The 22377-nt window shown below is 43.1% G+C and overlaps 5 protein-coding genes across 15 annotated transcripts in view; 3 read left to right on the top strand and 2 right to left on the bottom strand.

Annotated features, from left to right (window-relative positions):
• Positions 1 to 2131, top strand: LOC6531892. Its single transcript, XM_039372284.1, has 4 exons — positions 1 to 131; positions 187 to 342; positions 1604 to 1768; positions 1830 to 2131. The coding sequence occupies exons 1-4, from the start codon at positions 42 to 44 to the stop codon at positions 1983 to 1985; spliced, it is 567 nt and encodes a 188-aa protein (XP_039228218.1). The 5' UTR covers positions 1 to 41; the 3' UTR covers positions 1986 to 2131.
• Positions 427 to 1535, bottom strand: LOC6531893 (putative HVA22-like protein g). Its single transcript, XM_002092644.4, has one exon. The coding sequence runs from the start codon at positions 1403 to 1405 to the stop codon at positions 539 to 541; it is 867 nt and encodes a 288-aa protein (XP_002092680.3). The 5' UTR covers positions 1406 to 1535; the 3' UTR covers positions 427 to 538.
• A 1158-nt stretch (positions 2132 to 3289) lies between the features above and the next one.
• On the bottom strand, positions 3290 to 4743 carry LOC6531891. Of its 3 annotated transcripts, none has more exons than XM_039372880.1 (2): positions 4514 to 4743; positions 3290 to 4432 (listed from the first exon to the last, which is right to left on the bottom strand). In XM_039372880.1, exons 1-2 carry the CDS (start codon positions 4622 to 4624, stop codon positions 3977 to 3979), a joined length of 567 nt encoding a protein of 188 aa, XP_039228814.1. In that variant the 5' UTR covers positions 4625 to 4743; the 3' UTR covers positions 3290 to 3976. The 3 variants fall into 3 exon arrangements, with proteins under 3 accessions (XP_039228814.1, XP_039228815.1, XP_002092678.1); XM_039372881.1 differs by having other exon boundaries at positions 3290 to 4416; positions 4514 to 4600; XM_002092642.3 differs by having other exon boundaries at positions 3290 to 4742.
• A 3103-nt stretch (positions 4744 to 7846) lies between these two features.
• The window catches only part of LOC6531889 (venom metalloproteinase 3), a 51726-nt gene continuing 37195 nt past the window's right edge, over positions 7847 to 22377 (top strand). For 6 of the 9 annotated variants that reach the window (XM_039371904.1, XM_039371903.1, XM_039371901.1 and 3 more), the window contains exons 1-3: positions 7848 to 8910; positions 14421 to 14544; positions 20180 to 20623. In XM_039371904.1, coding sequence (XP_039227838.1) covers positions 14473 to 14544; positions 20180 to 20623 — 516 coding nt within the window. In that variant the 5' untranslated portion in view covers positions 7848 to 8910; positions 14421 to 14472. Of the gene's footprint in view, positions 8911 to 14420; positions 14545 to 20179; positions 20624 to 22377 lie in introns of all 9 variants that reach the window. The other 3 variants (XM_002092640.4, XM_039371898.2, XM_039371905.1) reach the window with 2 other exon arrangements.
• Positions 15280 to 15944, top strand: LOC26535414 (S-phase kinase-associated protein 1). The gene has a single exon (XM_015196110.3). It carries the CDS (start codon positions 15366 to 15368, stop codon positions 15846 to 15848), a length of 483 nt encoding a protein of 160 aa, XP_015051596.1. The 5' UTR covers positions 15280 to 15365; the 3' UTR covers positions 15849 to 15944.

Genomic DNA, 22377 nt, shown 5'->3' with positions numbered 1-22377 from the left:
TTTCGGTTGACTTGCTTCTGCTACGCTTATAATGACGCTGTATGCCAGTATTTAATGGCTATTTGGCGAACAAAGTGATGGCCACGTGGACGCAGTTTTTCCTATTGTTTGGGCTGTGGCACATTTTGCAGGCAAGTTCCCCCATAAGCTGGCTGGGATTATATACCGAACATTGACCCACTTCAGGTTCAAGGAGTTGCCAAGTTCACGAACATCGAGTGCTTAGGTGCGGACGAAAACTTTACCACCATTTCTCTGTGCCGATTGTACGCCGTGAAGAGGGATGTGGTGGAAATGAGCTTGAGGGCTCGCATCCTCCAATGGCCAAAAGGACATGTATCGGTGAGTTTGGTTGCTGGCTTAGGGCAACCATGACATGGTTGAATAGCTATTTGTAGTAGAATTTTGTAGTCCAGAAAACAAGTATTTTAACAACTTGGAACCTATCCATGCTTAAAACCAACATAGCCCATTTATTTTTGATATAATGAAATAAGTACAACCCCGGTTGGGGTTTTAAAAATCATGTTGCTAAACGTTAGAGACGACGGCGGCTGACCGGTTGACGTTGCTGACGGACTTCCTGGCCACTGGTCTCAATCCTCGACTTGACCAGCAGATCCTCAACATCGTCATGCAGATCCTCCAGCTTGGTGGCGGAGGAAATGCCTATTGCGGTCTTGAACTTGCGTTGAGCTCGGCGATTAAGGATTCTCTGCGTCTCCGGCGACAAGAGGTTCTTCATGGCCAAGTCAGTCTGGGACCTATTCGGTTGCAGGTGTGTGGTGGCCTTCGAAGCGCCCACCTGAATCTCCTCAGAATCGTCGTGGAGGTTCTCTAAGCTGCCAACTGGACTGGAACCACTGGAGAGATTTTGGACAGAGGCGGTGGCCGAGTCAGTATCCTCGGATGGCCTGCCTCCAATTCCTTCTCCAGTGACGTCCTGCATCAGATTGGCACTCATAAGGGGAGTAGGTCTCAATCTCGACCACAGTTTGGCCACAAAGGGCCGTATTTGGCTACGTGCTAATAGCTGTGTCATCGAGGAAAAGGCGTCACTTAGGAGCTTATCCTTGCCCCGGTGCAGGAAGTGATCGATCTGCTCCTGCCGCTTGGACAGCACCGGACGCAGGATGGCGTCGAACATCCAGACATTGGCGGACGGAGCGGACAGCACGATCCACAGGACCAGAACCAACTTGGTGGGCATGTAGAGCGGCAGCCAGGACAGAAAGACGTCCGCCAGCACCTCGAAGGTGATCAGGAAGGCGTACACTATCCAGTACTTGGCCCAGGCCAGGAACTCCTCGTCTCCGCTGTTCAGAGTCTTGTAGGTGTGCCAGGCCGGTCGCATGGTGCCATAAACGAAGAACAGGAACTGCGATAGAAGGCTAAACAAACACATATCTAAAGTATATTGCGGTTATTAGGACTGTCAGAATAAGAGTAATTTTTTGGAAAATTCCGAATTTTATGCATGAGGTATAATCGAATTTGGCAGTTTTAGAGCTGACTGATGATCAGCAGTTAGACGATATGTGTAAAGCATAGCCTGCTGGCATCTAGTACATTGTAGTATAAAGCCATCATGTTTATCCCTCAGATGCGCATGCAGCTGCTGAAAAAGGCCAGTGGCTATAAGCCCTTTCTATATAACATCTGCCAGTCGGATGTGTGCGAGTATCTGGAGAAACGGAACCACCCCTTCGTAAACATCATCCTGAGCAGTTTCGGGAACAGAACCAATGTGAACAAGTGTCCAATTCCAGTAAGTTGGCATAGGTTATTATTCTATACATTGCTATTTTCACTTCCTCTATTATTTATAGTCGGAAATAGTCTTGGAGCACTTCCGGTTCCCCGTTAAGATTCTGGATATAATGCCCCTGCCCTTCGGGGACTACGCACTCTTCACCACCTTCAGTTTCCGTCGAGCGGAGTTAGCGCAGGTTAAAGTGTATTTCACATTAACAGAGTATCGCTAAAGGCACACAAATCACGAGCCGAATATTTGTAATAAACATCAGACGCGGTGCAATAAACCAATTAATAAATTTGCCATAAATTTGTTAACTGGCCGTAAAAGAGCTTTCCGATTTGATTATCCCTTTGTAATTGCAATAAACGGATTTTAATTAAAATTATTAATGCGTGCATATTATTTGAGTATAATGCGCAAATGGTTCTGACACGTGGGAACGCATTTTACTGAAAAATCTGGCTCATTCGGGTGATTTTCGACCGACCCAAGGTTAGGATCATTGGCTTCTGATTCAGATCGATTTTTGGTCGAAATTTCTTTCGCACAAAGAGCCAAAAAGTCTTGACCCTGCCCAAAAGCCGAACGCTCATGACATTTCGGATAGGCATTCAAAAAGCCATCAAGAAAAGGTTCCCATACCAATTTACCATTCACAGAAATCTCAACAATTGAAACCGAAACCCAAATCAATTGTAATTGCGTCTAATAAATGAAATGTTGACGGAAATAACGCAGAAAATGTCTGGGAGCCAGAGAGGGGGAGGGAAATATTACGTGTGCGATTGTAAAAGGCAAATATACAATTACCAGCATGCATGCATAATTAATTTGTGGGTCAATTGCGAAAACTTGAACTTCAATTCAAGTGGCTTTGGCTCCGATCTCCACTGGGGTGTCATCTTTGGCACAACCACAGGCACAGCGCCTAGGAAGTGATTTTTTGTGGGATTTCGGGATTTGCATAAATGCTGCCAATTAATTTTGTTATGCAAATTAATGGCAAACAATTAGCGATGCGAGACAAAGCCGATTTATTAATTGCACGTTATTATTATTGTTATTTTTTTACAAAATATGTAAATGCACCAACTTATTTCGCACTCCGTTTCGTTCTTCGTGTCGTGTTTTTTTCCTCCATGTCAATGGCAATGCGCGCTTTATCGCTGATTAACCCAAATTTAAATGGAGCTCACCCCAGGCACTCGTTCCATCCAAAAATTGAGAATTGAGAAAAGTCCGAGCAAAGGCTAAGGAACTTTGGCCAGGAGCTAATGACTCCTCGACGTGGGTGCAGGCAGCTGATGAAATAACCTCTGAATGCAAATGATTAAGTGCACTGGAAGATGTTTTAGAATCATGTATATGTTTTTATAATTATACCCTCTTGGCTGAACCAGTTTCCATGCTCTCTTATGTATATATCAATAATTTGTATTCTTTAACCTTCTTGGTAAGAAAGGTTAACTCTGGTTTCTACATAATCATTATACTCAAACAAAATACAGGAAATTAATAAAGCAATAAATGTTATTGAGATGATAAAACACTTTATTGCTTCTAGAATTTGTTTCGACCCCCATCGAGAATTTGTTTGCCAAATCGGATCCACGGAAATCATCGATAAGCGAAATTAAAACAAATTGCTTTACAATGCGGTGACGAATGCGTCACTTACATTGCGGTTGTTATTGCGAATTTGCTGAGTTTCGGATTTTGATCAAGATTAATAGTGTGCTAATTGCATTAAGATTGTTGCCAGCAGCAGCAGCATTCCCCAAAAACACCGCAACACGCGTCGCGACCGTTGCAACAAGTTCGTTGCTTCAGTCTTTTGTTTTCGCCTGCCTGCCCTTCGCCGTTCTCAATTAATCAGCTGCATCGCCGCCGTCAAAGGTCGGTGCAAGTGTTCTGCTTTGCGTTCAACAATTTATCGGCCGCAGTTTTGTTCGCCAATTTGTAATAACAATGTGGGCCAATGGCCAACAAATCGCTACTGATCGTTGGATCATCGATTCCTGGCGCCGATCCATGAATCAATTAACATGCCCGTCCGCTGGCATTGAACTTTTCTAATTAAAGATTAATGGAGAGTCGCGCCGCAGTGGCAGCTGCTTCTGTAAACTCCCCATGAGTGATTCAACGCCAAGATTTTGGATTATCCGACTCGGCATTTATTTAGTAACGTCTTAAAAGGGCAGCAAAACTAAAATATTGCTACTTAGGATGACCTGCCTCTGGCACGGCTGAAGATGACTTATATCCGCCCTGCTGCTGGTCCCCCGATCTTTGGCTCAAGTGCATGGAATCACGGTGCATCTCAGCTGCTTGTAAATACTGAGGGGAATATTGCCTTATAGAGCGCTCATGCTGACGGCGATGGCCAGCCTCATCCTTTCCAATCTGCGCCATGAGATTCGACAGTTCTTTTTTCAAGAGGTGGTTGTTGATCTGCGGCTCGCTAGCCTGCTCATCCACGTCTTTTGGCATTATCACGGCCCCCAGTTGTGTTTGCATAAAGTTGCGACAAATGTTTCTATTGACTTCTTCATGCCAGCGAACGCCTTCCTCGACAAGTGGTCCGAATATTCCCATAGCGTGCTTATCAAGCAAATCAAATAGGTGATTAGTGCTGTATGGGGCACTGAACCATAGGCCTACGGACAGGATGAACTTGAGACCAGCATAGAAGGAAAGCCCACCGACTAGGAAGTCCGTAAGGACTCCAAGTGCCTGCAGCAGTGCATAGATTACCCAGTACTTCAGCCAGAGTACGATGAAGTGCCTTCGGCCTTGTCCAAAAGCCCGCAAGGTGCTCCATCCAGGTAGCAGGGTTCCATAGTAAATATACACCAGGCGCAGCATGTCCTCTACTTAATGGAAATATAATTCAGAATAGCAAACAAGTTATAAAAGGAAGGGTTTTGTATATTGTCGAACTGAGTTGATAAGCGTGGAGAGTGTGTTGTCAACAATTTCGAAAGACGTTTTAGTCGAGGAGCTCTTTGCCCATAATCGATGGTGATGGTGAGCAGCGCACTGGTTTCCCACTGAAAATGGTTTATAATGATTGAGCTCGCATTCCGAAAAGCGGAGAGACAATCAAATAATTCCTTGTCACTTCCTAGAGTCGACAACAAATCTGTGGCCAGCACTTGGCATCGGCCATCAGTGGTTTGAGCCAGGCTAAGTGCCTGGGGGCTTTGGCCCGCGGCTTTCGCAAGACCAGGAGCCAGAAACCATGGGTATCCGCGTGTGTGCGCCTGTCTTTTGGCCAGCTTTATGCATATTTATAGATTTGTTTGGCCGACTAACAAACCAAAATAAACTAGAGCGCGGCGAGGGGAGATAGAGACCCAGTTTATGGGCCAGATTGTATTAATGGCGGCGCCTTTTGGCCAAAACGGTGCTAGTGAAGCTGGTCCATTGGGCATTCAGTAGTCCGCGCAGCAGTAGTAACTGCTGCTTCGACCTGACATAATGGAAATAATAATATAATCGATTTGGCTACAACTTTGCTCAACTTGTTCGGCCTGTCTGCCCCTTAGATTTATGAACATTTCTTCGACTTCAATCGGGAGTACGTTTATCCGCTTCACTTGCTCGATAATCCTAGTTTTATCCCCCTGAATAGTTTGGCACGTAGTTTGTTTGCCCTATTACACAATTTTAATAAACCGAACGGTTTGTTTGACCACTTCGTGTATATTTCGCAGGCGGACTTGTAGATTTCCAAACAAAGTAGCGTGAAATGTTGAAAATTATGCAAATGTTTTATGGCTTTTCTTTGTTTGTCTGTGTAGAAATTATCGGGGGAAGAGTCGCACATAAATATCGAACCAATCTGGTGTGGGATGTATATTTAAATGGGTTTTGTTTCCTTTTTTATGTTTTTGTTTATGTATTTTATGTATCATTTGCGTATGATGACGCCTCGTTAACCGTTTTCATATGGGTTTTGTGGGATAAGCGGGGATTACAAGCTGCATACGACGATCTGCCAACTTTTTTATCGGAGATTCGTACCTCCGCTGCGGTTGCCCAACTTTGTTTTTTGGTTACCGATGCGGGCTGATTGACATTGACCCTTTGACACGCATAAATACATGTACATGTATGTGTGGAGATGGGCGGCGGTATATATGTAATTTGATTAATTGAGCAGCTGGGGAAGCACATTTTCTTCCATGACCTCTAGTCATTAAATTATTGACCCTAAAAGTGGCGTAAAAAAGCCATTTTCATAGGGAAACCATCATTGAGGTAGGTTTCTTAGCGAAACCTTCTTAAATTTTAAATTTATTTCGTATTGCTTCCGCACAAAATCTACATTACGAATCGAAATGATTAGTGGTGCTCACTAGCGTATTATTAGGGAATTACAAACCTCTGTGGAATCATTCAACCTCTTCCCAGGAAAAAAAACTCGTTTGGGGTTCAACAATTTTGGGGCTGACATGAGCGAGAACAATTGCCAAAAAGCCAAAGAAAATGTGTCAAGCAATATTTAATGCATGCGACTTCAACTCGAATGCGATGCACTGTGAGAAAGGCACGATTTGGCCAATAAACAGCGCAATTTTAAGGTAATGTAAACAAATGCAAGGTAATTAACACGAAATCCGCATAAAAGTAATGGGTTCAATTGCCAAAACGAAACCTGTTCGTTGCGCTTCAAGATCCCCGATTAGGGGGAGGGATTTGGGTTGGATTTTCAGTTGGATTGGGGGTGCCGATGGCTTGGAACTCACAGCCCATTAATAGATACTATCTCCAACTGCGACTTAAATGTCGCATGAAGTGCGGCACTCAGATCTCAGATCACAGATCTGCACGGGCTGTTTGCCGCATTCAAATGGGGTCGATGCGGTGGGAGGAGGCATGGTGGTGGGAGGATGGGTCTGGAGATCTCGGATCCCACATCTCGTGTGCCTTCGTTGAGTCATTCGGAAATCGGTTCATTGCCGTTTCACCCAGAGAGCACTTGAATGTCCTGGTTATCATCGTCGTCCACAGCTGCCCAGCTTACGTAGGCGGTTCAGTGTGCCCCGATTTGACGTGGAACCCGGCCCATTGAGATCTTCACAGCGATCGCTCAATGTGTGACAATTACCTTTTAATTGGCCCAGTTTGAATGGACCGACTTGATCTTATTTTATAAGCACTCATGTGGGAGTCCAATGAGTGTTTATCAATGCGAATACTGCCATTGAACTTGGTGTGAACGAAACGATTTTTTCTAACGCTTTTGATAAATGATTTCGGTTTCCTTTGTCTTGGATTTGAATGAGCGAAGTGCCGCGTTTGGAATTTCGAATTAGAATGCCGAAGTAGGTTAATCATTTTTGGGTAGAATTTTCAGACTAAGCCTTCAAAGTTCAGTTGGTCATTGAAACACTTGCTTTGTGTACAACACTACCTTTTGTTATCAAACAATCTTATCGTGAGATCAAACATATCGTCATGTCATATCATTTGATAAATAGTTTAAACAGCTAATGGGTTTTTGGACCAACTTATCACTGCCATATATCAACCGTTAGACACAGATCACGAATGCTGGTATGTGATGTGATTTGTTCTATCAGAACTTCAGTTTCCTGTACAAAGTGTCGGCGATGTCAATGCCCAAATGACACCTTCCTTCCTAATTAATTTAACATTCGACTCGCCAATCAAACAACGTCGAGTGATTCGGAAGATGCCCGGCTGAAGATTAATTAAAGCGGGTCTTTACAACATTAATCAGTCGGATTGCATTCCACTCAAAGAGTCATTCAACGGCGAATGAGTTCGAGTCCGAGTCAAAGTCGGAGCTAGTGGCCAAAAGCCACTCGAAAGCTGGCTCAAAGCGAAGCTCGAACTATGGAACGAAAAATGCAAGTGTTTTATGTTTTCGCTTTCGTTTGCAGCCGAGCTTTCAAGGCTTTGGCTTTGGCTTTCGGTTATGATATAGCCAGCAGATCGTCTAGCAGCTATGAGTTTTGGCCCAAAGCTCCGCTCTCGTACCGCCGATGGTGCCATCTCGCTCGTGCAGCCAGCTTTGGATCGGTTTTGGACTCCGTGGAGCGTTCCGAGCGATCGTTAACTTTAGTGTGCGCCGACCTGTTTCCGTAGACGGCCACAAAAAACCGTCAAAGACTTAGCCACCAACTCTTTTGGACTTTGATTTCGATTCGAATTCGAGAAACGGTCGCTGAATTAAATTTCCAACAAAATTCCCAAGTGACTGTCTGCTGCCAGAAAATATATATTTATACATATGTAAATATATAGATGTATCATGTATGTCATGTATATAAGTGCATTGGCAAGATCGTGACGTCAGGGCAGCTCAAAAGTGCAATTCCCCAGCAAAACAAAGCTCAATTTGCGAACCGCCGATCCGCCCGCTTCAGCCCGTTTTCGTAATAGCATCGTGCCAGTAAAAAGCCAGTAAAATAAAAAAGTTGATAAAAAAGTGAATCTGCTGTTCGGCATCCCGCTCGCACCCACAGCCAATCGTACCGCTGCACTCGACGTCGCCGTCGCCGTTGCCGTTGTCGTCGCCGCGCTCTTCATTGTTTATGTTTTTTTGTGTTCTTCCCCCCCAGAAGGCGGGGAAGCAAGTAATAATAAAAGCAATGGGGCGAAATTGAGTGAAAAATAAATTTCGTTTACGAAAAATAATCAAAAAATAATCACAGCGAATGAGAGGAAAAAATTCACTGCCAAGCAAATTTCACGCCGTATTTAATCTTTGCTCACCGACCGCCTCCAGCTTAATCGCTGCTCGTCTTTCTTTCCGCCACGTTCCGGTCGCGATCGCGAGTGTTCTGTGCCCCGATTCTGGACATATAGCTCCGGCTTTAGCCCCAGTAACGGCCACCGATCTAATCCGATCTCGAGTCACCACCCAATCCCACCCACTTTCAGTTTGAGTGTGAGGGCTGTGTGTTCTGCCGCTCGCCGCGTCGCGTTGTCCAGTTCAGAAGAGCACTCGGAACAGATATCCTTAAACTTGAAAAATCCACAAAAATCCAAACCAACCAGATAGTGCTGTGTCCGCCTCTGAAAGTGCTGAGCAATTCTTGAAAACACCACGAAAATCCGTTTGGTTCGCAGCTCTTACTTGTTTACTTGGCCAGTTAAGCAGACAGGATCAAACTTAGGTGAGTTATAATTTTCTTAAAATAATTTAAATTACTATGAAAAAGGGAAAGAAAGTTACAAGTAAAGTTTCAATGTGAAGCATTTCATAAATGAAGAAATAGGGTTTTAAAAATGTACTTTCTGAGCCAGAAGAGTAAGAGTTCCTAGAATTAACATTAAGTAAATTAGCACTTTCTAGTTTTTTTCCTCAGCCAAATTTAATCCAGGTATTAAAGCACCTGCTGGATCAGCAGAGCCATAACAATTTTGATCTGCTGCGATCATAGATTTTTGATTATTACCTCATATACCACCGAAAAGTGGTTGGGTGGCTCCTACTAATTTGCAGACAAGTTTCGGGGCATAATTATTACCACACATGTGAGTTTTGGTTTTGAACTTGCTAATTGCGGAATCGAGCAAGAGGAAATGAATGCCACATGGGACATGGAATATGGAATATGGGATGCAGTGCGTTGTCCCTATAAAACGAGATTTTTAGAGCAGGATCTTGGCTCTTGGGCGGGGGAAACGGATACTAAATATATGTACCATATGTACGTGCATACGATTGTGCACAAGACTTTTGTCTGGCTTTTAGTTCGGCCCACAAAATGGGCTTGTTTCCCAGTTTTAAGTTCAGTTCGAGCGGGTTTTGTTTTATATTTTTGTTTCGCTGGAACAACTTTTCGTGCGGACTTGTTGTTGTAGTTGGTGTTGCCGTTGGTGTTGGTGTTGGTGTGTTGTGGGCTTATTATCCCATTGTTGTTGTGTGAGTTTTGGTGTTTTCGCGTTTTCCGTTGCCTTTTGCGAGCCTCGTCGGACCAATGCGATTTTGTAATATTGCTACAGTTATTATTGCCCGCCACGCTTTGCTCTCCGCATTTCGTACTGTATTTTAGTGATTTTGCTGCAATTATTGCACTTTTGATTTCAACAAAGAGGGAGAGAGAGAGCGCGAGAGTGCGAAAGAGCCGAGCTTTGAGCTTTCGCATCGGCCTTTGTTCGATTATAAATCCGATATCCCCACACCCCATAGATACGCCACTTTCTATGCCATTGATATTCTGCGGAACAACAGCCCTTCTGGGCTTTGTCCGGATTTTCCAAATAGAGGCATTATTTGTGCCATTCGATCAGCGATCATTCATCTGATTCAGGCGTTCGGTTCGCATTCAATTCATCTTGTATCGATTGTTTTGTTTCTTGGGATGTTTTCAGCTTTTTCATTGACATCGGCGAAGACGAAACCCGAGTAACCTGTTTGTTTATATTTTTATTTGTGTTGTTTCAGTCACCAGCGCAGCCACTCAATTTACCAACTTGTTGTTGCTGTTTCAGTTTGTTTAGCATTCATGGAATAGTTTGTCGGGGTAGTCAATGTACTCAGGTTATTTTTTTATTTACCCATAAACTGTTTGTCCGCAAAGTGTTACTTAAGTTTAACCTTTTGCGGAGTCATCATTTAGCGAATTTCTTTGATATTTTGCTGGCATCTCTTGTAAAATCCTGTTCAAAATTATTTAAGCACGACATTCGAAGCAGAATAATTTATTATTTTAGCAAAAAACGTTTACCTATTAATAGACCGCTTAAATATTTATTCTACTTTTAACTTGTGAAGAATTTATATGTATATCCTCTACATTATCTTAGGCAAACTTAGTCATTATTTATTATTGATTATATGGGCATCCATATTTATTGCAGGACCATAAATTTTCCATTTAAATGTTAAAACTTTACGATTGCATTGCCACAAGCGATAATCGAAAAAATAACAAAAGCCAAATGCTATGGAAATAAAGTTAAAAACCCATGCAAACCATCGCACAAATCGAAGCAAAGTTGAAGTCAAACATTTTAGCCGACGTCTTCTTCAATTTCAATTACAATTTCACTTTCATTTTCATTTAATGCGGTTTATGGCTTTTCCGACTTCGACCGCAACGCCGCCGCCGACTGCGCAGTCGACTGCGACGCCGACGCAGCACGCAATCAGCGCAAGTGCTTGTTGTTTTTGCAGTTTGTTGTTTGTGGCAAAGTTGCATGTTGTAACAACGGCTGAAAAAATCATAACAATTGCAAGAGCAGAAGCCAGCAACAACACTCACTCAGTTCGGAAATGCAACTTTTTACTATGCAGCGTGTTCTTTTCAAATATTTCACTTATTTTCTTTCGCTGCCTTTTCGCTTGTCATTTTTGCCCATCTTTAAATTTAATTAGTCTCGCAGATTACGTATACGTAGTGTGGTTTTTTGTTTGCCACCTCTTCGTCGCCTTTTCTCTTTGCGCCTTGCAATTTTTCAATATTTGCGCATTTTATAATGGCATTTTGATTATTATTTCGCAGGGGCGGAGGGGTACAGATGAAGATAAAATAACTTCAAACTTGTTTTCGGTGATGTATCTGTATTTTTCGCGCCCCTCCTCCAGCACATTACGTATACGCACCAGGGGCCACATGTCTTTGTTGTGTGCAGAACCATCGGCAAGATGGTCTTGGCTAACCATCTAATATACATAAATGAATAATATGCTCAGGAACAGCTGCTTAAGACAAACATTTGGGCGACGGCCCTGAAACCAGTTTGAAAGCCATGATCTTCGATGGATTATGTCAGCGAACCTAGAACTCAAATGGGACTTAGTCCAATATTAGTATTTGACATTTGGCCCGCACTTTATATATTTTTGTTCGCCAAATAGCCAAAATTTGCACAGCTGTTTCTTCAGCTCAGCTCAACTCGGATTGTCAAGCTTTCAACAGCGAGCGACGAGCGACTCAAGGTGCAGGTTCCCAGACCGCATTCATTGTTTTATCATTATAAAACAATGGTCGAGAGATTCGCTCGCCCTTTTCCAACAGGCACACAAATGCAAAAAGTTCAGGTCACAGACACTTTACGTAATCCCCGCCTCCACTTGATCGCTGTCTGCAACTTGCAACTTGGAATTGTCGGCGTTGTATCTGGTAAATTTATTATCTCTTGGGCAAAATGTTCGCAGTTGAACTTTGTTATGTCACATTGTGGCCGATTTATGTGTGATCCACTTATTTTTTCTGCGTCTGGATGGGAAATGGGTTGGCTGCCGTCACTCATGCGCCCTGTGGTTCCAGTTCTTCTTTCAGCCAATGTCGCTGGCAGACAGATATACGCGATATACCCGATATACGCGGAAAATGGGTTCATTATCAAGCCAAATGGAGTGCTACTGACTCAGGTGCTGACACAGGTTCCCCCAATCCCCGATGCTTATCGGCCAACAGAAGCAGCTGTTTGTCTGACACACCGCAGAAGGAGGAGAGTGCGAAGAGAGAGGTGAGGTGAGGTGGCGATGTGCTGGCCAACAACTGTCAATGTCAATTTAAACTAAAACGCTGACGCCCTCCAAAAAGATCGAGACAACGAGCTTACAACAGAGCCGCGCTCGGAGGGTTGTGTCAGCAAATCATTAAGAAAGCAAAACTTAAAAGCAGCAGCACACAAAAAATTCCCATAAACCGAAACAGACGCTGACTTTATGGTAAAAGCAAAGGCAACGGCAAAGGCAAAAGCAAAAGCCACAGTCCCAGCCACAAGACCCACAAAAAAAAGGGGGAAAAAAGAAAAACATACTCGGCCAGGCGGCATAATTATGCGGAAGCTGACAATGCAACTTGCTTTTCGGTTTTTGGCTGCTTTGGCGGCTTTTGGCACAGTTCCACTTCCATTTCCACACTTTTGGACTTTTGGGTTAGCTTCTGTTTGCAATCGGTTGACATTTGATGATGCGTATCTTTTTGTTTTCTATATTTTTTTTGTTGTTTCCCCCGTGAACCGTAATTATATAAAAAATATGAATGGGAATTATGCAAGCAAGAGTATAAGTCAAAAAACAGTTTTGCCATAGCCGTAACCTTGAGCTGGCTCAGATTTAGATTTATGCATGCCCACATATGGCAAATGATTCGACCCTAATCGGCCTTAATTATGCAAATGATAGACCGAATCGAGTTGCCATCTTGCCTCATAACTGTTTCTCTATTTCCACTGATTTGGTGTGTATTGTAATATGTGAATCGGAATATAAACAAGATTGTTCGCGGTCACCTAAAAGCCGTGACGTTTTGGTTTTTTACTTTATTACTCTCGCTCGAAGCGCTTGAAGTTCCTGATAATTTGGCGTGCAGCCAATGCACATTAGTTGCTATTCACTTAAAAGTCGTCAATGCTCTCGATTCGCTTTTGTTTTTGGGTGAAAGTCGTGCCTCGAAGGTTGCCAAATGGCACTTTCTGTTGGCATTGGTGATTTTCTTATGGACTTCTGCGAGTTATTACAAAGCCAGGTGACCTGTGGCCAAGTTGGAAATGGTTTTCATATTAATAAGAAGATTTACACACGTAAAATACCTATCACATCTTTGGACGTAATTTGCAACTTCCTTGCCATTCTTGTAATTTCAAGTTCGTGTTCTAAGTCTTTCGTTTCGAACCGCTTTCGACGTTTACTCAAAATATCAATAGCATTTGTTCATTTCTGCGCCCATCGGCCTAAATTCGAAAAAAGTGCACTTTCCTTGCGCTTACCTACAAATTTTCGCCAATCCATGAGCAAGTGTTTGGGGGCATTGGCCTTGGGCTTTGTACCACCCATTTTTGGCAATTGCTCAGCCGAACATTTCATTACGATTGATGATGATTGATTCGCCAGGCGAGACTTTCTTCCACTTGAAGTGGGCCATGGCAGCTCGGATCTTGCAGCACGTTGCATGCAAATTGTGCAAAACCTTTGGGATATAAAATGTCATGCAATTTGTCGTAAACGCCGCTGAGAAGTTGCAACACGGCAACCTGAAGCTGCTGTTGTTGTTGCTGTTGATTTTGCTGCTTTTGTTGCCGCTGGTCAGTTCTGTTTGTTTTCTTGGTTGGTTTGTCAAAAGGTTTCGATGCGATGGATGCTGTTAGCTCCCCGCCACGCATCGCTGCATCATTATTGACAATTAGCCGCATTCGATGGCGGGCGGATGTGCAACTGCAACTGCAACTGCAACAGCAGCAGAAGCAGCAACACAAGCAACATAAACAGCAATCAACAGGGCCGCAATACAAGATTGTTTTATGCCTCGAGGCTGCTTCTTGGCCTTATGCAATAATTAATTACTCGGCCAGCGGGCCAGAAAACTAGGTTTTCTTTCTACAAAACTAAAAGTAAATATTAATTGAAGCAGCAATTTGAGCGTTTGGGTTGCAACAACAGATGCTTACTGTACTTGCCTTACACACATAGTGCCCATTTGAGCATGACCAGGACGGGTTTCTGTGCAGGGAACTAATGGTCATGTGAGGTGGCAAGACCATTATTTTGGAAATAAATACTTTGCATGCTGCAGTTGCGTGAATATATTGCCAATTGGGATTTGGCTGACTTTGGGCTGTAGGCGACTAATAAATATAATTATACTTCAATTACCCAATTACTAATATAACTACTACTTATTTGACACAATTAATATTGTATATCCGTTTCCTCTTCATTTCTTTGCAGTTTAAGCATTTTTAAGGATTATATTAGCACCCTAGGCGGCCGACTCAGTAAGATGTCCTCACCACTGGTCCTTCTCACAGCGCTCCTCCTGGCCAGCAGCACAATATGCCAGGCACTGCCAGATGTAAGTAGCCTTAGTGGCCAATGCCAATTGCAAGAACTCATCAATCAACTCGGTGCGATATAAATAACCTTTGGGCACTTATAATACCATAAAGCCAGCTGTTAACGGATAAAAAGGGGCAAAAAAAACCAAACAACAAGTGGCCGCCAGTCGGCGGTTTCATTGTCATTCGCATTGTGCGTAATTAGCATTTCGAGAAATACAAAACATTTTTTGTATATTAATTAAATTACAAAACAGAGCGCAGAGTCGAAGAGAGTCGTCAGTCTCAGTCGTTAGAAATAAAACATTGGCATTGTGTAGTGGGCCAGGTTTCTGAGTGCGCTTGTATGTACGTATATCTCATTGACATACAGCACAGCTTTTGTCTCTGGTTTTTTGCTTTTCGTTTTCAAGAAAAAGCTCGGCCAGCAAAATTATGGCCAAGGTCGGACGTAAAAAGTTCTTGTAATTATTTCAAGTGAATTTCATACCGTCCCTCATTCCCTACGTTTGTTTACTTACTTTTATTTTATTATTTAGCTGTCGTTGGCCATTTGCCAGCCGTCTTCCACTTTTCTCTTTCATTGTCACTGCTTTTGTTGCGGAGGTTATGGTTTTGCTTTGTCTGTTGGAAACTTGGTGATTACAACAGATGGCGGTTTTATTTCGCCATTGAACTCCAAACTAAACTTCCTGATATGGCAGATAAACAGATTGTAATATATGGGTAATAAAGTTCGTGGTTTAGATTTTACTGATAGCTAACAGCAGGCCCTGACTTTTTGAGTCGAAGCTCTGAATTTTTGAAGAGCCGCTCGACACCGGATTTCGATTCAAGAATGGTGCGATTCGAGACAAGGGATGGCAGGACGATCCGAGTGAATCTCGCTCTGCTCGAGAGATCCTTGGTGATCCGCGAGATGTGCCGCGTTGGCCAGGTACCAGAGGACGAGGACTTCATCCTGCCACTGCACGGAATACACAGCGATGTCCTGCTGAAGATCCTGCTGTGGGCAGAGTACCACGAGAAACACGAGGAGCCCGCCTGGGTGGCCAAAAAGGATCCTCTTCCGGCCGAGGAGATTGAGCTACAGACATGCGACTGGGACAAGGAGTTCCTTCGCGTGCAAATCGATAGCATTTGCGACATCATGGAGGGCTGCAACTACTTGGACATTCCTTGGCTCTACAAGCTCTGTGCCCAGAAACTCGTCTTCCACAGCAGACGCGAGCCAGTGGCGCAGTTCAGAAAGTACTTGGAGAAGATCCCATCCTTAAACGAGTTCCAGGCCCTCTTCATTGAGCAAATTGAAAATTTATAGGTAGTTTTTTTTATCAATTCAGAACGTTTGGATTAAAATGGTGTTCGAGCTGTAATAAATATATCCAAAATATAAAGAAGCAGTTCTTGAGAGTAATTTTACGTTTTGGAAACCTATTATTACATTTTTCATGAGAGCCCGCATTTTTTGATTTTCCCTTGACTTTTTTGGAACACTTATATATAGACCATGATGGCTCGGTCCGATTTTGGGGCAAGTTCGTGTTGGCGGAGACATCGACCCCCTGGCTTTGCCTAAGCCGCATAAATGGTGCTGGCCTAAAGAGGTGGCCCATAAACGACTTCGTCTCCGTTTTCCACTGCAATTAAAGTTGACACGCTACACCAACAACAGCAGCAGCAAAAATACATACATACATAACTAAAACAAGCAAACTAGCAACAACTTTGACGAGGCCCTTCAAATCCCAGCCGAGCATGAAAAGAGTGATGTAAAAAACGAACTAAGGCTGGGGCATGCAAAACACCACCAGAATATCGATTCGGATTCGGATTCGAGTGAGTCAGCAGTCGTTTTGCCGTTTTGCAGTTTTGCTTTATGTGCTGTCAGAAATGCAGAAAGAATATGAGATATCTAAATGTTTGTGGGCCTATCAATTGCCGGCCAAATAAATTAAGCCTTTAATTGTGAAATCCAGAATGCTGTGCCGCACGATTCGTTGTTGTTTCCTGGACTCGTTTATTTATTTATTTATTTTTTTTAGCTACCGATCTGCTCTTTCGCTTTTTGTCTACAGCTGGCTGCTCTGTGTCACGGTTTCAGATTTGGTTTATTTCTATTTAATCATTTTTGAGCTCGGGTTATCAGGTCACGTTCTCCCCGCTGTTTTTATGCATCTACTTGTGTGCGTGGGGCTACAGGAAAATCGGGCGAATGTCAGTGAATGAGTAATTGTCGGTTGTTTAAGAGATTATGCAATCGGAATGGTAACTCATATAAAAATCATACAAAAATGCTAAGATCTCAATTGATTAGCTACAGAGAGATATTAAGCCAGACCAACGATATTGCAGAGATTCTTTAATAGGTACTTAAATAAAATGGGTGTATTAAATCATTTCCACTCTTTTACTACCTTCAGATATTGCTAGTGAAGTTTATAATTTTGTAGAGGAATACTTTAGCATTCGCTCCGCCATATTCACGCAATTGCCAGAGCAACAAATCACTCAAATTCGCCATTACGATTAGACGCAGCCCATTCCGGAGGTTTCGTAACACCCTGAACTTTTCACACTTTGTTAATCGCTGGCATAAACACAAAATTTCCAAAGGCGAGTGAAGTAGAAACCAGAAAATTTAACGCCGACAGAAGCGGTTGCTAATTTCCGCCGCCTGTCAGCCGAGGCGACAAGGTCAACACACCCAAATATCCAAGGAAATGGATTGAAAAGAGGCGAACGCCGACAAGTTTGCAATTTGTTGGACGGTTAACCATCCGCAAAAGCTAAAAGCCCAAAACGAAGTGCCAAAATCTCCAAATTCATTTCTTTGTATTTGACTGACTGCGCGAAAGGTCGAGTGACACTCTTTCGAGCGTCTGCCGCTGTTGACTTTGACCGGCTGATACAAAAAAAAAAAGCGGGGAAAACAATTGCACAACAAACACTGTTGGCCATAAACAGTGTATTGGCCTCAACCAGAGCCAATTTGAAGCACACTTTTTGCGTTAATATGGCTGCTACACCTTTTACTTTGACTTGACTCTGATTGCGCTTGGTCGCCGCCGCCATCGAAACTAAAGTCGTCGCCATGCCGGTTATAGCGTAGCGTACACCGGGCGTATGAGTAATCTCGCACAATTTCAGTAATTGCCCGCGCACCAGCAGCCCCCCAGTAAAAATCCAAATCAAGCAGCAACCCAGCAGCTAGCCATACAAATTACAAACAGCGCAAATTTCACAACATCCGTCATTGCACTCGGCGAAAACCGAAAATAAAATCAAACTTAAGCTTGGACAAATAGCTGGGTAAACAGCAGCTTAATGGCGATCGAATCGAATGACAACTTCAGCTACGACTGGATTTGCTTCGACGGACATCTAGACGCCGATAATTTTCGTTCTCGAGTTCCTAATGAACTGCAATTTGTGGGCTGGCTTGGGAAATATGATATTAAGTGCAGAGAACCATGCTAGCAATAAGAAGAATGGTTTCTATTCTGCAAGGTATCCCGAAAGATGAACTATCAATGTAATATGCAAAAAATATTAAAAAATAATTATTTATAGCTCATAGAACACTTAAATTTAAAAGTCACGAATAGCAGCTAAAATAAAAACTCACTTCTTAAAATTAAAGACACAATTATTCACGCAGCCAGCATGCCGATTATCTATAATTAAGTGCTAGCAATTGTCTGCCGAAATTTGTGAAAAATTTACCACCGCTTTCGACACCTTTTGAGTTGTAATTTCGGATGGCTATCAATGATTTACATAATGTTTAGGCCATTTGGCGGCCTTAAACCGTTTTTCCGGCTGCAAACCTTTGGCAACCCTGGTTCTCTAATCGCCGCTGCTAATCTTGTTCATTGGATGCCGCCTTTTTTGCATAATTCGTAATTGCTGATCGTAGTTGTTTCTCGCTCATTTGTTTTTAATTGCGATTAATTGGCCACAAGGGCCGCAGAGCTAAGTGTTGATTGGTGTCTGGGTGTGGTCGTTTAACTGAGAGATTTGCATACAGAGAGGGCAAAGAATAATGGCGATTGCTGCAGGTGCAGAAACTTTCCAAATGTGGCCAGCCGAGAGCCCTAGAGCCGCAGCCACAGCCAGAGCCAGGGATTGCACTCAACTCCAATTGCACTCGAGTGGCCAACTCAACGCCTCATCGAAAGAGTAGCTGCCTGCGTCTGTTTTCCTTTCTCAAGCCTCAGTTTCACTTTCAATGGGGCGACGACGACGACGGCGATGACGGCAAAAGTTGCTCAATGCGACCCCAAACAGCTGGCTCCTGTTGGCTGTGGTCGAAAACACGTTTCAAATGAAAGTAAAAACTCTTTGGCATTGTGCCGAGTGGAGTCGAGACGCGCGTCTGAGCGCCAAGAGTCTGGTTTTTCTTCTGGCGTTTGTTCACCTGCCAGCCAACTTTCCGCGGGATTACAATTATAAAAGAATTATCATGCTGGGCTTACGGCTATGCCCGCCAGTGTCATCACCGCTTAGCGGCGATCGTAACTGTAAAAGTGATTCTGGTACTTTGGCCAAGACAACTGGCCATCTTGTTCGCCTTCGTCTTGGTCTGCTTTTGCGATTTCTGCTTCTTTTCGGCGGTTTCTTGTGCGGCGCTGTCGTCATTTGCAGTAAGTCCATTTCTGACTCACTTTAGGCCATTTTGGGCAAAATAAATGCAAGAAATTTGCCTAAATTGCAGGCCGCTTGCCGGCCTGCAAGTTCGTTGCCTGAGTCTTTTGTTTTTGCTCTTGCGTCTTAGCCGTTGTTTAAGGAAATTCTACTCCAGCTTTGACCCTGTAACAGATCTTGTTTTTGTGGCCGCTGCTGATTGGATTGCAAGTGAGATGCAGATCTGGCAGATAAATAAAACGGAAATGCATTGGATGTACGAAAAAACAAACATTGAGTCATGTAGAATGTCAGTTAGAATGGCACGCTGACTGGCACTTTGGGCACTCAAAGTAGCTTATGAATGAATTTTAACTACTTCATTTACAGAAATAAACTCGCATTGGAAATTCCGCACCATTCTTCGGGGGCTAAACAAACTGAATAGGGGATTGAATTAGCTCTGACCACAGTGGCAGATTAAAAGCCCATTAATATCAATAAGAAATTAATTTGATTTTAATTGAAATTCGCAATTATGGCCAGCACACAATGTGCTTATAAAGAAAAAGTTTACACGCAAGTCGGATAAGATTGCTATCCGATATTTATTTCTTTGCTTCTTGTTCGATTCGCCTCGTTTGATTCGGAAATACTTAAATACATGTGTGTCTGCTCACAATAAATAAATCTATCAAACGCCAAACGCCACATTGACCCTGACCCAGTTGGCGAAGATACTCAAAACCCAGCCGATTCGGATACGGATTCGGATTCGGATTCAAATTTGACTTTGGCTCTGGCTTAGTCGATAATCTCCAGATAGCTCTTGAGGGTCCAATGCAAACACGAACCAAGAGAGAGCGCCACCAACGAGGCTTGGCAAACAAACACTCGATTATTGCATTGAGTTATTGATCATTTTTCAATTATCCCCTATCCCATTTCCATCTGACAATTGCTACAATTTGTTGTCATTGCCCAGGGCAACTAACCTGAATTCGTTTTCTGCCTCTCGTTTTCCAGTTGCACAAACAAATGACGCCGGACCAGCTGCAGTCAGTCTTCCACGTGGACACCCACGACGCAGTGCCCCACTATGAGCTCGTCCAGCTCCACCACCACGAGAATAACCACAATCGCCGGCGGCGCAGCATCGGCGAGGGGCCAAAGGTCAACGCCGCCCTGCCGCCCCACCACGTGAAAAAGGATCTCAGCAAGAACGCCTACTACAGCGAACTGAAGCATGAGGCTCTGGGCTCGGGCGGCAACCACCTGTTCGCCCCGGAGGTGAGTGCCATCAAGTCGCACAACGTGTCCTTCAGCGCCTTCGGCCAGCACCTGAACCTCTCCCTCCGCGCCACCCAAGGACTCTTCAAGGGCGCGCCCCACCAGCTGCGCATGTGGACCGTGGGCAGCGAGCCCAACGCCACCCACGGCCTTGACCTCCAGGAGATCGTCCACCAGCAGGTGAGTCCTCAATTTTGTTACTATTCAGCTTAAGAAGATTGCTCTAGAGATTTCCCTAAAAGGGAATATTAGGTAGGTTTTTCTGCTCAATACATAATGTGTCCTATTAAATGAACATTTTTTTCCTTTTTACTAAAATAACGTAACTCGCCATCATGCCCAATTTAGTTGATATTACAATATCGTTTCGCAGTTGATTGGCCCTCTTATTAGTGTCATATATTTCCCTGCCCTAAATTGGCTTTTTGTTGTAAGTGTTTTCCTTATAAGTCTTTCTCTTACTGCACTTTCATTGCTTACATCATAACGTAAAAAATTACTACTATGCTTTTTGTTGCGTTTTGCCTTTGTACGTTTTCTGATTTGTTGATTCGCCATACTTCCGCTTGAGGTAGGCACATATTTTGTTTCAGCTTTTATCGGGCTTTTATAAATTGTTTTGTTTGGTTTGGCTTGCTTTTATCTTACAACACTTCGCATTGCTATTTTTTCAGGCATTTAATTATCTGTACTGCCTTTGCTTTTATACGTATCTAATCAGAGTTAATTGGGCACGTGATAAAGAGATTTTCTTTTATTTACGTATACACTTTTGAGCTCGCATTTAATTACGCTTCTTTGTTATCTTTGCTTGTTACGGTGAGCAAGAAAAATAATCACGAACACGGCGGAAAATCATACTTAAAGTCAAGGACAGGTGGAAATCTGATTAACAGATTGACTGGAATATTCAGCAGGCTTAAAGGCTTAAACCTTTTTTTTTGCTTACCATGACGCTGGGTAATTCGTGTTGGGTTCGAAATAATAACAATCGGTATTAATATTTACTCTGTCCACCCACAAGTTCCTAACGAAATTCAGTAAGTCGCGTTGAGCCGCGAACGTGACTTTTTGTAATTACTGATAAAGTTCACTTTCTTTTCATGGCTTGTTTGTGTATATAATTCAATTTTCCCATTTACCCATTATTCATGTGGTGGGCGTGTTTCTGGCCTGCGAAGTACAATCAATTGATCGCACTTTAAATTACGAGTCTTGTGCTCGGCGGATGGTGTAAGGTCTGCGGGGTGGGTGGTTTCTGAACACGGCATAATTTTGAATGCAAGACACCACACTTCGGAAATGAAAGTGAAATGTCATGTCAGGCGACAGCCGAAAAAGAAATGAACCCGGCGACTCGAACTCTTATGTCTTTGGACTTTGCCAACTGCGGAGTTTCTGTTTCTTGTTGTTGCCTTTTTCTGTGATTTATGTGTGATAATTTCTGCTTTAAGCCTGGCACTGCGAAATGCGGAAAGATTCGTTTGACTTTTCCTACATTTCTTAGGGGATTTTGTCGTCACTTTTAATTAAAAATGGGAAAAATGGAATAAGCTGCTGCCGCTGTGTTTTTGGGCAATTTTTGCGAGATTAAGTAAGCCATGCAAAGGCATTTTCCCCCTTGAATCTGGTGACTTGGCAATTATTTACGTTTTCTGTTTTTTGATCTCATGCCACAAACAAATGGCCTCAAGATATAGACCACATAACTACAACATTTCAATGTTTTCTATGTCGGATTTTTATTCTTTTTTCTTTATTTTTTTTTTTGAATTTTTTTTTGGTAATGGCGGCACTTTGTCAGAGACCTTCCAACAGCAGCGGTCGAAGGAAACATAAAATGCCATGGAAAAAACATTTATTCTAATTTCTGACATTCTGTATCTTTTTTGTGCCTTATTGTTTGGCAACCGCAAAAGTACCGAAAAATAATT

This window comes from Drosophila yakuba, chromosome 2R (genome assembly GCF_016746365.2).
Source record: "Drosophila yakuba strain Tai18E2 chromosome 2R, Prin_Dyak_Tai18E2_2.1, whole genome shotgun sequence".
Lineage (NCBI taxonomy): Eukaryota > Metazoa > Arthropoda > Insecta > Diptera > Drosophilidae > Drosophila > Drosophila yakuba.
Note: the sequence above shows the minus strand (reverse complement) of the source record. Positions and strands in the feature narration are given on the sequence as shown.